This window comes from Pyrus communis, chromosome 6 (assembly GCF_963583255.1).
Source record: "Pyrus communis chromosome 6, drPyrComm1.1, whole genome shotgun sequence".
NCBI classification, from domain to species: Eukaryota; Viridiplantae; Streptophyta; class Magnoliopsida; order Rosales; family Rosaceae; genus Pyrus; species Pyrus communis.
This window is the reverse complement of record NC_084808.1, coordinates 10,429,772-10,445,570: the sequence shown is the minus strand read 5'-3', so window position 1 is coordinate 10,445,570 and position 15,799 is coordinate 10,429,772. Positions and strand designations below refer to the sequence as shown.

Genomic DNA, 15,799 nt, shown 5'->3' with positions numbered 1-15,799 from the left:
CATTCCCTCACGGTTTTGTTTATGGAAACTTACGCGAGAACTTCCCAGTGGATCATCCATCCTAGTAATGCTCTCGCCCGAACTCGCTTAACTTCGGAGTTCCAATAGAATCCGAAGCCAGTAAGTTCCCAAAATCCCTCGTGCTATAGGGAGGGGAGTAGGAACATCACCCCCTATCCGTTGATCGATGTGAGATGTTACAGTCCCCTACTTCAAGTTGTAAGAACATGCGTAAACGTCCAAAAAAATCTAGCAACTCTGGTATGATATTGGTACACTCGACTTTCTCTCCTCATTCTCATTCGAGCATGAACAGTGACAAAGAGTGCTAAAAGTGGCAGTAGCTCCTCATTTAGACATAGCAATAGAGATGTTCTAATGCATCAATAATTTCTTATACATACTGAGACATTATAAAATATATCTAGTACACCACATGATATTTTGATGTACATGTAAAGATCACTCAAATTAATACACAATACTCTTATATTATCCAAAATCAAGAACACTATTTTAATTAACATGTAAATTCGATATACTACATCTTCATGATGACATAATTCACGACAATCCGTAATTACAACGTAGAATTAGTTTTTAAGCATAAACACACAAATGCAGAGTCTAGACTCGTCAAAAGCAATTAAGGCTAGCTAGGGTTAAGAATATTGATGGAGTGCTTATCAGCTAGCTAGCCGATGTCAGACTTCTTAAGCCAAGCTAAGGCATGGAAGCAAATCATGCACACGGTTAAGAATAAAATATTGTGTAGGAGATGAAGGCCAAAACAAATAAAATAATAGAGATGGGTAGATGCTTATATTGTAAGCAATATTCATCAATTCTTAGAGCAACCTTATAAATAGGGCCAAATGATTACAACTCAACTCCATGTGTTTTTCACATGCAAAGCTAGAAAGAAAAAAAAAAAGAAAAAAAAGAAAAAAAAAACCCTTAATCAAAGCTCAATTACCATACAATAACCTAGCTCTAAGCTAGAAACCCTAGATATAATACTTGTACTGTGAATGGCAGGACCTCAAGCACTCACAAAAACCACTATTGCCGCCAGCACCAGCACCACCAACAAAAACATGCTGACGAAATCACCATCAAGCACTAAAACTGCACTCCGGAGGTTTGTTGGGGTTAGGCAAAGACCATCAGGAAGATGGGTAGCAGAGATCAAGGACTCATCCCAACGTGTGAGGCTATGGTTAGGCACTTATGACACACCTGAAGAAGCAGCAAGAGCTTATGATGAAGCTGCTAGAGCATTGCGTGGCGAAAACGCCCGCACCAACTTTGCGCCCCCCTCTCCAGCCACAAAACCTAATTCAAGTCCATTGGTCTCTAGTGCTTCCAATGGGGGCTTTGTGTCGGGGTCCGATGGCCGCCATGGTGGTGCAGGGCTTAGCTTCTCTTCCTTGAAGGCCAAGTTAAGCAAGAACCTCCAAAGTATCATGGCTAGGAGTAGTGATCATAACAAGTCCTCAAAAAGCAGGGTGAGTGACCACTTTACTTTTGCAAGTATTTTCCACTTTAGGAAATACCAATACCAAAACACAGTAAACCCCTTAATTGATATGAAGAATATAGAGAAAGTGGTGCAGCCTAGCATCATAGTGCCCCATAATAATGGAGACAGTAGTACTAGTACCGAGCCTTCCTCTTGGGAGAACTCTAGTATTTCGGACTGCAGCGCCGAGTGGGCCCACGGGTTACGGCAAGTAGGGGTGGATTATGAAGGGTCTGAAATTGGGGAAGGGAGTATCATGGACCAAATTATGGGGTGGATGGATAGTCCAGATAATCAGATGGGTAGTCGGATTAACCTTGGTGATGATGGTGAGGAGGGTTCGAGGAGTAAGAGGTTCAAGGTTTCCTCTTCAGTGATGGTTCCTTCGACATTTAGTACCGGATCTCCATTCAATAATAATAATGGAGAAATTTCGAATTAAGGGCAGCAAGTTGCAGGTCATGATAATATAAGCATGCAGGTGTACTACTTTGTGTCAATTAAACCAAGGCAGGATGGTAAAGCTTCTATATTACAAAGGTTGATAAGTTCGCCAGAACTTGTAAAAGGTTGCTCCTGTTGCATGCTATAATCTTGTGATAAGTGATGTCTCAAAGCTAAAAGAAGTTCTTCATCAAACCAATTAATGTGCACAGAGAGAGAGAGAGAGAGAGAGAGAGAGAGAGAGAGAGATTGTATTGGGGAGTAAATCATGAGATATTGTCTGTTTCCAAATGACATGACCAAGTTTAGTGTTAATGACAACAATGACAAGCAATAAGTTGAACTTAAAGAAAAGACAAGTCTTGCTAACCTCTTACAATATTGTTTAGAGCTTTAATTAATTAAATGCGCGCCCCAACAAACCAGCATCACAAGTACATATGTTAACGAAGAAGAAATACATGCAATACATCTCTATGATCTCCTGGATCATTGCACTTGGACATTGATGAGGTTCGTCTTCTTTTGTTTTTTTGGCAAAAATGATGAGGTCCCTCGTCAGTCCAAATGAGAGCATCAGCACAAGAAAGTACTGCGAATAAGGATGGTCAATGGGCACCCATTTAGTTAGATGGAGGTCTATTTAAATGTAGATATGTGTTAATTGTGGTGGTGAGTGTGTTTGTACTGGTGATGTTGATAATAGCAACATATGGAGTATCCATTGGCACCCATTGACGACCCCTAACTGCGGATTTCAGAAGTAGATGCGCCAAACCTTAATGCCTGTTCAGGGTCTAAGAGATTGACATTACTAGGGCAGGTCATGAACTCCCAGTTAGCAAAGTGTGAAAATTTGAACTTACAAATTTGACGACACTTCATATATTGACATTCATTCAATATATAAAGTGTGAAAATTTGAACTTATAAATTTAAGAAGAGAGAAATCAGAGTATGCATAATATTGAGCTATTATACGAGTAATGATTGATTGAGTAAAGGTGTTATTCAGTTTTCCTACGCGCTATGCTTAGCTAGGCAGCAAGGAATCATACCTTTGCTCCCCACGTGAAAGGAATCATACCTATGCTCCCCGCGCTAATTACGATTCCTACTTCGATTCTCCCATGGTTAAGGTTCGTAATAAGGAAGAAGAAAAAGCCTTTTTAAGTGGCCGCGGCCACTCGCTAAACAAGTGTAAGATCTGGTAGGAGACCTATCTCCGATCCCAACCATCCTTGCACCAGAATCCATCCCTGGTATCTGGATTTGTTGCTAAAATTTCCTTTATCCCCTTTGCTGAAAGAGATTCTAATCTGCCACACCGTCAGTCTTTGCAACCTCACTCTTACCTCCATTCGTATCATTATCAACTTTGCATGCTTTACACACCGAGGAGAAGTGCCGATACCCGCTACTTCTTCCAATCTCGGTCAAATCTCTAATATCACTGATCTGATCGACCAAGAAAAGGATTGGTACAAAGATGTCCTTGTCGTTGATGGAAACTGGGAGGGGAACACCACCAGAGCCAGAGTTCCCAACATGCCTGCTGCTGATCTTTGTTGTAATAATGACATAGGGGGCATCGGCCAGTGTCGTCCCCAACTAATTGACAGGGAGTTCTGAGAAATTCCAATCGAACACCGGAGTTGGAAATGGCTCATCGCTCCCGAAAGAAGTAGATAGCATGGGAGAGATGCCATTGTGAACCAGCTCTAATTATCCCATCCCCAACCCAATCTGGGTTAATGCTAAGGATACCATAATGCCAATGAACTCAAAAGCATTAAGTGAAGTTTCCAAAGTTGAGAAGAAGAAAAGGAAAAAGCCTGAAGGTGGTGCGAAAATAGAAGGCGAAATCAAGGCTTCCAAGAAAAAGCCCAAATCAACAAGCAATTCCAGTGGCTTTCGAGGAGAGGTTGACAAAGTGCTGAAGGTTCGCGATCCCACTCCCTTTCAGACATAATATTGAGCTATCTGAAAGTTTTATTCAGTTTCCCTACGCGCTATGCTTGGGTAGTAGATGCTAGTATGATTGATTGAGTAAAGGTATGATTCTTGAACTTTGACTGAATGATTTTGATTAATGATTTGATTGTGAATTTCGTTTACTATTATAGTAGTAAATACTATTATGTAGTTTTCCAACTATTTATGTTTTACAAAATGGGGGTTGGTATGGTCAAAATGATTTTACTTGACAAGTGATTATGACCGACTCACTTTGTTACGCACCCCCTCAGATCTTAGCAAGTGCAAGGCGTATGTTGAGAAGGACGAATAAGCATGGCAGTAGTGCTGACTTCCTAAATTGTTGGGTAGTTTTTACTTCTGCTTGTTCTTTATTAAACTATAATCAATTGTACAACATTACTATTAATTATAAATGGCACAACGCATACTTTGCAGCTTATTGATGCAGGCACTACTATTATGCTCTACTTGATGTGATATAAAAATTGAATTGTGTTAGAATGACAATGTCACAAGATTTTCTCCATGTCGTTGTCAAGCGCATACCTTCTTATACATTGGTTTGGACAATGCTTCCACAAATAAGGCTCATCCCAATAGTAATGTCTGACTAAGGAAATGAATCGTTTCTTCTATTGCCAAGTCAAATCAAGAGGCATGATATCACTAACTAAATTATTGACATAATCTGCATACCAATGAGTGACTAAAGATTTAATAGTAAGAGCTGCACATTAGGAAATGTTTCTGTCATTGTTGCCTCAATGATGCACTAGTCAAGAAAGATGACCTTCCACCACATTTTTAGACCCCATTTTATACTGTATCTCTAAATCAAACTCTTGTAGCAACAACACCCATCGAATCAACCTAGGCTTTACATATTTCTTGGATAATAAATACTTCAAAGCTGAATGATTGATGCAAACAATTATCTTTGAACCAATGAGATAAGAACATAATTTGTCTAAAGCAAAGACAATGGCTAGAAGCTTTTTATTAGTAGTGGCATAATTCAATTGTGTGTCATTGAGAGTTCAACTAGCGTAATACATCACATGCAATAGCTTGTTCCTTTGGTGACCAAAAATCGCTCCAATAGTATAGTCACTTGTGTCATACATAATCTCAAAAGGTAATTCCAATCCAGTGTAACTATCATAAAGGTTGCTGGGAGCTTAACTTTCAACGTGTTGAACGCCTGAAAACATGGTGAATTGAATACAAATTCAGGATCTTTAAGGAACAAGTTACACAATGATTTTGTAATTTTTTAGAGATTCGTAATAAAACAATGATAAAAACCAACATGACCAGGGAAACTTCGAACCCTTTTGATGGAAGTAGGTGGCGGAAACTTGGAATTGTCTCAATTTTCGCCTTATAATCTCGATGCCTTTGACAAAAACTTGATGTCCTATAAAAATCCCTTCTTGCACCATAAAATGACACTTTTCCCAATTTAAAACTAAATTGGTTTCTTCAAATCTTTGCAAAACCAATGCTAAATTATCTAAACAAGAATCAAACGATGAGACAAAAACTGAGAAGTCATCATCCATGAATACCTCAATATAATGCTCCACCATGTCAAAAAAAATACTCATCATGCTCCTTTGGAAAGTAGCAGGATGAACTAGTGCAGCTTCCATAGGATCATTGGGCTTCTCAACTTCATTTTTTTTCTTTTTTTGAAATCGTTGTATCAATTAGATCAACTCGAAAACAATCTTCCTCTTCTCTTGGAAAATTTCAGCCACGAATATTTTGAATGTTGGTTATTCTTTTCCAATTCTCAATGTCAAAATCCTTTGTTCCACATCAATTAAAGTTCTTGATATGATAAGAAAGGGTCAACCCAAAATCAACTGTTTCAAAATCTTCTTCCATATCCAATACCAAGAAACATCCTGGAGAAATTAGGTTTTCAACCTTCATTAACACATCTTTGATTATTCCCTCTGGATATGCAATTGATCTACCTGTTATCTGCAAAGAAACAGTAGTAGTTTGAATCTCACATATTCCAATATTCTTAGCAACAGATAAAGATAATAAATTATATATATACTAAACGCCTAACTTATCAATTAATTCCCTTTGTGTCCTTTTTACTGTTCATTCGTCAGTGTTCTTCCAATTTTACCCTTCAGTTGCTCTTCAAATCTTGCTTTTTTGGTCTTTTACACAGTAAAATGACGGTTTTGGCCCTCTGCGTCCAATAGATGTCTCTCGACTCCTGCCTCAGAAACACAAGTGGCTCTTCACGAGACTTCTTTCTACAGTAATGATTCTATCACCTGGCATGCTTAGCAGAGTGATGCGTGTTGAGCGGGACGCGTGTCACTTTACTCATCTCTTCTTTCTCTGCTTTTGCTTTTCGCCTTATCGTTGAAAACCAATGCATCTGGTGTCGGTTCGAATATAATTTCAAGCCCATAAAATGTATGGTTTTCTGGTCTCCAACCGATCTTGAGGAAATGGTATGCCATCGAATCTAATTGACGATTTTTTTGTATGATTGTTTGTTTTTGAGATTGGGATTTGGGATTTGGAATGTTCGGGTTTTGGGATTAATTTGTTTGGTTTTTGTGTGGATACAACTCGGCAACGACAGGTTGATCACATCCTGAGTTTTCCGACTGATTTATTCAATCCTATCGGTTCTGATTTTTTTCCCTCCATAGTTTCTCCAGCACCATCTGCCTTGCTCGCATCACAACTTCTTTCAGTTCCTCAGGTAAAGTTTCCACCTTTTTTTCTTCAGCAAAATAACAAAGGATTCCAAATTTATTGAACAAATTAGTGATTTTCTGTTGAGTTTTTTCTTCAAAATTTTAATTTTAATTTTTTTAATGGGAATAGGTGGAATGGTAAATGTGAGTTTCTCTTACCGTTCTTCAGAGGGAAGAGCTTGAGAGACAGTGGACTCTTATGCTATTCCTCCCCAATCACTTTTACCAATCTGCACAACCCAAATTGAGAGACGGTGCTCTTCCCTGAGGTATGAAAAAGCTTCGAATTAATTTGAGTTGTGCAGAGGAAGCGAATAATTATTTGAATTCATTAATTTCGCTGGGGTTGTGCATATTTCCTTTGAATTAATTTAGGTTGTGTTTGAGCATTGTACAGGCATGAACACGGCTAGAGAGTATGAGGATAAAGGAAAGAGAAGATGCTGTGATCATCCAGCTTTATCGATTTGTTAAGGCACTTTTCGTACTTTTTTTCTGTTTAAAATTATATGCTTTTCGTCTTTTGGAAGTATTTCATTAAGGATTTTCCATGAATTTCTGAGAATTCCATTTTATCCAAGCTATGGGCGTTGAAATGTCAGTACCTTTTTATTCAAATTTTTCTTTATTTGAATATTATGTGTTTAGAAGTGTAAATTTGCACAATTGAATTTTAGTAAATTTTTCATACTCTAATTAAAACAAACCAAATTAATTCCCCATTGTGATTTAATATAATTGAATGTTAATAATTTTTCATACTTTTGTAAAAAATTTCGTCTAAATTTCAGATTTTTGGAGGATCCGTCATTAAACTTATGGGTTTTTTTGATATTTTTATCTGAGATTTAGTATTTTTTTTTTCTTCTAGATTTTGTAGAGTACTTCGATTAAATTTGTGAGTTTGGTAGTTGTATTTTTTCTGTGCATTTTTAGTGAACTTGGTTGTGGGTTTTGATGTTTATCTGCAGCAGGGAAAGGGAAGAAGATCGTTCCATGCCCTCCACCAGTTCCAGATTCTCATTGTGCCTGGCCACCTAGCGAACCAAGTGGTCTTTCAGAACCTGTAGGAGATGATCAAAGCGAGATGGTATAGTTTTTTGTATTTTTTGCTATTGCTATATGTAAATGACCAAATCGAATGCCTTTGAGCTCCTTACAAATTCACTTTCCTGACTTATTTTTCTTATGAAACTCTGTCCAACCATATTTTCTTATATGGTTAAAGTTGGTGGAAGAATTCTTAAGGAGATCTTCGACAAGCAGTAAGCTTAACATTAAAGGATCAATCTTCTTCATTATCTTTATCGGAGCAATACATCTTTAATGCATGTGTACATTAAAGGATCATTCTTTTAATTTTCTCTTTTTTCTTTACTGAAAAAATCCCCAATTTGGTTGTTTTTTGTTTGAAAAGAGTAACGGCGTCCAAGGATGATTTGGAGCTAGGAAAAAATCCCTAATTTTCTCTGCTTCTTGAGATCGACATGGCTTCCTCGACTATTTTCACCGAGGTTTCTCGCTTCAAATTGGTATGTTCTATAGCTCCATTCAAATTCGTATGAAAAAGTAGTGAATTATTTTGTTTGTAGGTTTTTTCAAATGGATTTTTTTGTGTGGGATTTATTTGAATATTTTGGGTTTGTTGGATTTTGCTGCCTTGACCTTGCTCATGAGTGGTCATGTAAGGTTATTAAAACTTCTAGATTTTTGGGTTTTGCTATAATGAATTAAAGATTTGATAAAGGCATTATTTATTTTGTGGAATTCCTTTTAAACATTAGAATTTGTTTTGTCTCACATTTGATGATTTGGGTGTTGAGCAGCAATGCTTTGATGATAATCTCTTTATAAAAAGGAGCCATTAGAATATTTGAGGCTAAGCTTAATACTAATCAATGTAGCTTCAAAGTATTTTATTTTCAGTCTTCAAATTAAGACTAAAGATTTAACATCAAGCAATATAGTTTCAATTGTTAAAGATAGTAGATTGAGGTTCTTTGAATCATGGTGGTATTGGTTTTTGGCATTGAATTTTAGTTTTGAATGTGACTTTTATGAAAGAGAATAAAACTATCCATTCCCTCATTAGTAATTTGTATCAAACTTGCCATTTCATAAGACTCAAACCTCAGAATTGTATGAAAAAGGATAAAATTGTAGCATACCATTTTATTTATGTTTGATTACATTGGTTATTATTACTAATAGTTACGTTTTGTGCATATTGTAGCTTTCATTTTAACTTCCCTAAACTTTCTTCGACCTTCCCTTTCTTACAGGGTTTTATTTAAGACAAACTTATACATCCTAACGCAAAGGGAGAGAGTAGGCAAATGCTGGCATTGTTGATATTGTAAGTGAGTTTGAAAATAGGATTTCTAATAGTTTGCTAGCCGTAAAGTTATTTCTTCGTCTCCCATAAGGTTCAACTTTTTATATACACATTCACGCTTTCTCCATTTCTCTTTTCAACTACTGAAGCAAAGAGATATTGTATGTCTACTAAATTCAGAAAATCAATAATGTTTTACACAATTCTTTCAAATGGTTAATTGTTGTGCTATATCAAATTAGTCACAGAGTTGAAGATAGAAAATTTAATCGTGTCAGTAATTCATGGTGTTCAATTTTCATGCTTTGCCATTCTTATCCACCTTATTACTTCTTTTGATGTAATCTGAATTATATTTTTTTTCATCTTCATCAGGCTTCTCTTTGGAAAGAAGCATGTTTGGTATTCAATCCACCATTTAAATGGGAAAGAGGAAGTTCCCCGTCACATGGTTAGAGCCGTAGAGGTAAATGATTCTTTTTCTTGGATCAAGTTTTTGGAACTTTACCTTATGTCTAATGGCTTTTGTTGCTATTTGTTTGCGTTAACTAATATTTTTGAATCCCTGGTAGTATTTTTATATTCTTTTGAAAAGAGAATGTTATTTCATCCTGTGTTTTTTTCTCAAATAAATCCATGCTTTGTTAATTGTTAGCTATTCTTTGCTCACTAAAATAAGCCACCTTAATTAATTAAGGTCTCTTGCTGCTGTTTTTGTGATAATATTACCATCTTTATTTCCTCTTCTTTTCTTTTTTTTCATTACACTTTGACTTCATGTTACTTTTTACAATTGGTCCTTACTTGACTGAGCCATAGTAAATTGTCCATAATTCACCTATATACACTCTCGATTTTGATGATTACTCAAATGAAATTTGTGATTAGTTTTATTGAATTGTTTTTATTTAATTTAATCTGTATTTTTTTTTTAAAATATGCAGGGGGAGTTGAAAGTCAAGAGGAGGGGGTAAGCACGTATTAAGTTTTTGTATCTCAATCTGATCGTTTGATTTCAAATGCTGATTGTTTTTCTCTTTTCCTTTTCCTTTTGTTTATAAAGAATCAAACTGTTTCAGTTGCTAACAGTGTGGATCAAGTTGTGGTAAAAAGGTCCTCTGCTTATATGATGATTTAATATATGAACAATTTAGATCATCCGTTAATTGACATTTCAATTGAATTTTACTTTCATATAATTTGCTTCACATAATGTAAAAACTATTTTAATGGTTTCAATAGGATGATATAGAACAACTATATTCATTTTCTTGACTTTTTTTTTGGCAGCTCATGAAATACTTTTCTCGAGCCTTGGACCAATAAGAAAGTAAAGCACAGAAGTTCTATATTACATGTTAGTTTTAATCCATTACTAAATTTTTTTTGTTTTTTTTGTTTTTGTTTTTTCGTTGTTGGAAATATTGGTAGTTCTGTTAGTTGTTGATGGGTAGCTTGAATTTTGTTCAAGTCGTAGTAATTTCCGTACAAGTTTACATTTTTGTGTGGAATTTGTGCAACTTTTGGTGTTTGTGTGGTGTTATTTTGATTGGTTGTTGGCCTTTGATTTTGTTATGGTGAAAATGTTTCCCTCTCTTTGCTTGATAAAATCATGTGTTTTGGATTATGGTGCTGATTTTGGTTCTTATCTATGACTGTTGGTGATGTAACATTATAGGCTTTAGGTAGTAGGTTACATATTCTTAAAAGATAAACGAGTACATCCTAATAGCTGCATCCCTTGGTTTGTGATTTTGTTGCTCGATTACTGAGGTTTATTTTTCGGTGCTCTCTGCTTGGTTCTCACATTTGAGTCATCTCATCAAATCATTATATAGATTTCCACTTGAAATTTTAGCTTTGGAATAGTTAGGTGGCAATCTCTGCTTGACTTTGTCGATTGAGTCACATCACCTAATCATTGGAGACTTCTTTTCCTTTGATTGGAAAAATCATTGGAGAGTAGTATTTCCTATTGAAATTAACTTTGGAATGTAGTGCTGCTCTGCATTTGTAAAGGTGAAAACTGACGAGTGCCAAGTATGATTGTGTAAACTTCGATAAGTTTTAGAGTTTTATCATACCACATATCAAATGAGCAATATGTGCCGGCGAATTTATTATGTTAGAAGCTTAAAATTTTCCATTCCAGCCTAATTGAATTTTCTTCTATTTTGAATTCGATATAAATGCATTAAAGCCACTCCAGTTTCATGTGTGTCGTCTAAATTATTATTATTATTGTTACGACTTTCTACATGATTTAGCTATATTCTAATTTCTAGCTTTTAAATTTAATATACTATCGTAACTAAATTGATGTTACGTGTTGGTAGCCCCATTGACATATATAACTCCATTTTGCCTTCTCCGTAACAGGCCTTGGACATTGGTAAAGAACAAATGGTTGATTTGCTGAGGAAGTATGAATCACTAGAACTAAATACATGAGCCTTAGAGTGTTGTAAAATATTGTACAAACATGTATCATAAAGATGTAAATATGTTTTGATATAGAAGTAAATATATTTTAATATATTTTATATGTTTAACATTGTTTTAGACCCGCAGCATCGCGCGGGCTAAGTTTCTTGTTAATGCTAGAACCCAAATCATGTGAAGCTTTTTCAAATAAATTTGTGCCACTAATGCATGGAATTTTGAAACTCCGTCTATCTTTTTGCTTGAGCGGAAGCTGTCTTTGAAGGATTGCAATGCAATCTTCTATCAACTAAATCTTCTTATGATCGCCAAATTTTATTTTCTTTGAGATGATGTCAGATGATGTCCTTCATGAATTTGGCATAGTTTGACATCTGCTCTAGAGCATCGGCAAGCAGAATATTAATCTCTAATTTCTTAAACATCTTTGAGAGTTTGATATATTTCTTCTCTAACTTATTCTTCTTGAACTGTTGTGGAAGAGAAATAAAGGGCACATATGCCTTAGGTAGCAACATCAATGGCAGATTTTGGAAAAGCTTTTGTAGTGGTTCACGTGGTGGCTGATGGATGTAGGACAATTGACAATGGTTGTTGTTCTTATGCAGTTTCTTCAACCTCTTCAGGGCCAACCCTAAGAATTTGGGGGCCCTTGACGAGTTTTTGATGTGGTGTCATAGAGTTATTTGACTCTTGACTCTTTGTACATTGATATGTATAAAAAAAAAAAATAAGAAAAAAAAAAATTTCCGCCTATATACATGAGAAAAGTCTATTTTTACATCAAATGTCATTAATATTAATGTTAAAAAAAAAAAAAAAAAAAAAAAAAAGGATATGCAAACATTATTTAAATATTACAGGTTATGTATTTTTACGCAAATGTACTAATTAAGTTTATATAATGCAGTCGCCAACAATTAAGTTTACATATTATACATTTCGTGTGCTTACACGGCTCGCCTGCCAGTCGCCAGCAAGTCAGACCAATTTGACTGAAAAAGAAGTCGCTAAACTCCCTACGTAGGACACCAAATTTCAATATTTTTTTTATTTTTTTATTGTTTATTGTTACAATGTTACTTATTGAGTCAGTAAATGAATGAACAGTTGAATTACAGGGACTGCATGGGACGGTTGGAGAAAATATTAGAGTGAAGAGGATAGTAATTTTTGTGCACGTGGAGCCTTTATTTCATGTGCGTGAAAAGAAAAGAAAAAAGTAAAATTTTTGTTGTGAAAAATTATATTATTGCATATGATTTAATTTTTTCATATTTTACAAAATTTGACGGTTGGATTACAGGGATTGCATCTAATGACAAATATTTAAACTAGCATATGCCCACACACAAAGTGTGTGTGAACACTTCTTATTTTTGTTTTTAAAATGGAAGGAGAGAGGAGGAGAGTGAGAGTGAACAAGAGAGTAGGGAGAGAGGAGAGAGAGATTTTTTTTTTTTTTTTTTTTTTTAATATTAGAGATATATTAGTCACATGTTGGGGAGGCTTAAAAAGAAGGAAAATTTGGCATGTGTGAATTTACATTACTGCCAATATTTTTTATTTCTATTCAAGTTTGATTAGAGGGATAGAATTATAATTTTATGGGATTTTGGTTGACAATCAAGGTTCTACTTTATATATACTAGCATTTACCTACACTATAACATCCCACATCGCCCAGGGGAGTGGATCATCTATGCCTTATATGTATATTTCTATCTCTACCTAGCACGAGGCCTTTTGGGAGCTCACTGGCTTCGGGTTATGTAGGAACTTCGAAGTTAAGCAAGTTCACGCAAGAGCATTCCTAGGATGGGTGACCCACTAGGAAGTTCTCGTGTGAGTTCCCAAAAACAAAACTGTAAGGGCGTGGTCGGGCCCAAAGCGGATAATATCGTACTATAGTGGAGTCGAGCTTGGGATATGGTGGGGGCCCGAACTGAGATGTGACAATTTGGTATCAGAGCCAATCCTTGGCCGAAAGTGTGCCGACGAGGACGTCGAGCCCCTAAAGGGGGTGGATTATAACATCCCAAATCGCTCATGGGAGTGGATCCTATATGCCTTATATGTATATTCCCATCTCTACCTAACATGAGGCTTTTTGAGAGCTCACTAGCTTCGGGTTTCGTTGGAACTCTAAAGTTAAGTGAGTTCGCGCGAGAGTATTCCCAAGATGGGTGACCCACTGGGACGTTCTCATGTGAGTTCCCAGAAACAAAACCGTGAAGGCGTGGTCGGGGCCTAAAGTGGACAATATCATGCTACGATGGAGTCGAGCTCAGGATGTGGTGGGGGCTCGGGCCAGGTTGTGACATACACACTTTGTGTGTATGAACACATTTTTTTAGAAAAATGAGAAGGGGAGAGAGAGGGAGAGAGAACGTGGGGGGAGTGGGAGGTTTTTGTTTTTGGTTTTTTTTATTTTTTTATTTTATTTTTTATTTTTTAATATTAGAGGTATTTTAACATCACCTATAAGTGAGGCTTCAAAAAAAAAGAACAGTAAAATTTAATTACGTTATTGCCCATCATTTTTTTGTGTGATAGAAGACTAATTTGTCTTTTCACCCTCTTTTGGTTGATAAAGAGGGAGTATATATATATATATATATATATATATATATATATATATATATATATATATTAGAGCCCCTCCAAAGTGGGGGCCTTATGCGGGCGCCTACTTTAGCTACTCTCAGGGTCGGCCTTGGACCTCTTCCTCCTCAAAATTTGGTACCAAATTTGCTCCAGCCTTCACATGTTTTCCTTTCAAAAAAGTTATTGCTTTTGCTTGCTCTTGGCTTCTTAGATTAACTACAATTTGGCTTGGAAAATAACATTTTTCCCTAACAGTCAATGTATAAGCTAGCTAGCCCATTTGAACCTCCAAATTTTTTTATCAAAGTAGCCTGGTTCTGAAGAGTTGTCTCAATTTTACTCATAAACTAATTTGTATGGAATGAAAGAATGTTCACGTCACCGGCAAGTTGAGCATGATATCTTCCAAATTATTCTTCTTCTCTTGAGGTTGTAAATCCAGTGTTGGCTTTTGCACATTCTGATTGTTGTTTCATGAGATATTAGAGTGATTTCTCCATCTTTGGTTATAAGTATCAGAGTATGGATCATTACTCGAACGTCTATGTGCATTCTAGATCATTACCTGACTGTCTGTGTGCATTCACCATGTTCGCTTGCTCTTGAACAAATTCCAGAAAATCAACTCCATACGGACAAACAACTGTGGCATGACTAGGAATGGCACATATGGAACAAATCTCTTGAACTGGTGCTCTCCTGTTCATATAAAGAAAAGTTTCAAGTTTACTAGCAATCGTATCGACTTGAGCCTTTGAAGTAAAAACATTAGCATTTGAATCGTTAATCTAAAAAAATTCCAACATGCTTTCCTCTTGCTTCAAGATGTTACATTTTAAGTGCTAGAGTATAAAAAAAATGCTTGACATTCAGCTGACGTCTTATTCTTAATTTATCCCCCTGCATAGTTGTTCACTATAGCTTTGCTTGAAATTGTTAATCCTTTATAAAATATTTGGATGAGAACAAGAGTATGCAAACTATGGTGCGGACACTGAATTTTCATATTATTTAATCCCTCCCATGCCTCAAAAAATGTCTCATCTACCTATTGAGTGAATTGCATGATATTATCACTCAATGTATAGGTCTTCTGAGTCAAAAAGACTTTCTACAAGAATTTAGTCTAAATGTCATTTTAACTCATCAAGGTTCCAAGCCTCAAGGAATTCAATCATGTCTTCGCTTTGTCTTTCACAGTGTATCGAAAGACCTTCATCAAGAAGTTCTTCAGTGACTCCTTCTGTCAATGCCATGTTGGACACCATTTTGAAGATATCTCTAATATAAGCCAATGGGTCTTCAGTACTCATTCCACGAAAAGAATGCATCATATCAAAACGAATATTCTTCAACTCGTAATTTCAGGCGACAGCAAAGAGAACAATGCTTGATGGTGATTTTGGAATGGTTGGATATCAAGGTCACCTATTGTTTCATTATGAACTAACATCATCTTTTTCTCTTATCGGTTTTCTGTCTCACTTGTTCTCTTATCAGTTTTCTGTCTCACTATTTTCCTTTTGTTCCTTGCGGATTTCACAAAGTATTTTCTCAATTTTCGGTTCAAACTCAAGTAGTACACAATCCGATGAACTGTGAGATCCCATATTTTTATATTTTATTTAGAGATTAGAATAAACTATAAAAGCTTAGTATATTTTAACCATCTTGGATGTTATGCATGTAGCATGCATTTGATTCATGCTTACTATTGGATGACTAAGATTTATA

At 35.8% G+C, this 15,799-nt stretch overlaps 1 protein-coding gene and 1 non-coding gene across 2 annotated transcripts; both read left to right on the top strand.

Moving 5' to 3' along the window:
* Positions 1-1,031: 1,031 nt before the first annotated feature.
* On the top strand, positions 1,032-1,964 carry LOC137736014 (uncharacterized). The gene has a single exon (XM_068475362.1). The coding sequence runs from the start codon at positions 1,032-1,034 to the stop codon at positions 1,962-1,964; it is 933 nt and encodes a 310-aa protein (XP_068331463.1).
* A 13,078-nt stretch (positions 1,965-15,042) lies between these two features.
* LOC137738531 (small nucleolar RNA R71) lies at positions 15,043-15,149 on the top strand. Its single transcript, XR_011068974.1, has one exon. It is a non-coding gene; the product is annotated as a small nucleolar RNA R71 (small nucleolar RNA).
* The last annotated feature ends 650 nt before the right edge of the window (positions 15,150-15,799 follow it).

What these genes read in the sequence shown, in the direction of transcription:
- LOC137736014 (XM_068475362.1), top strand. Translation starts at nt 1,032, where the DNA reads ATGGCAGGACCTCAAGCACTCACAAAAACCACTATTGCCGCCAGCACC.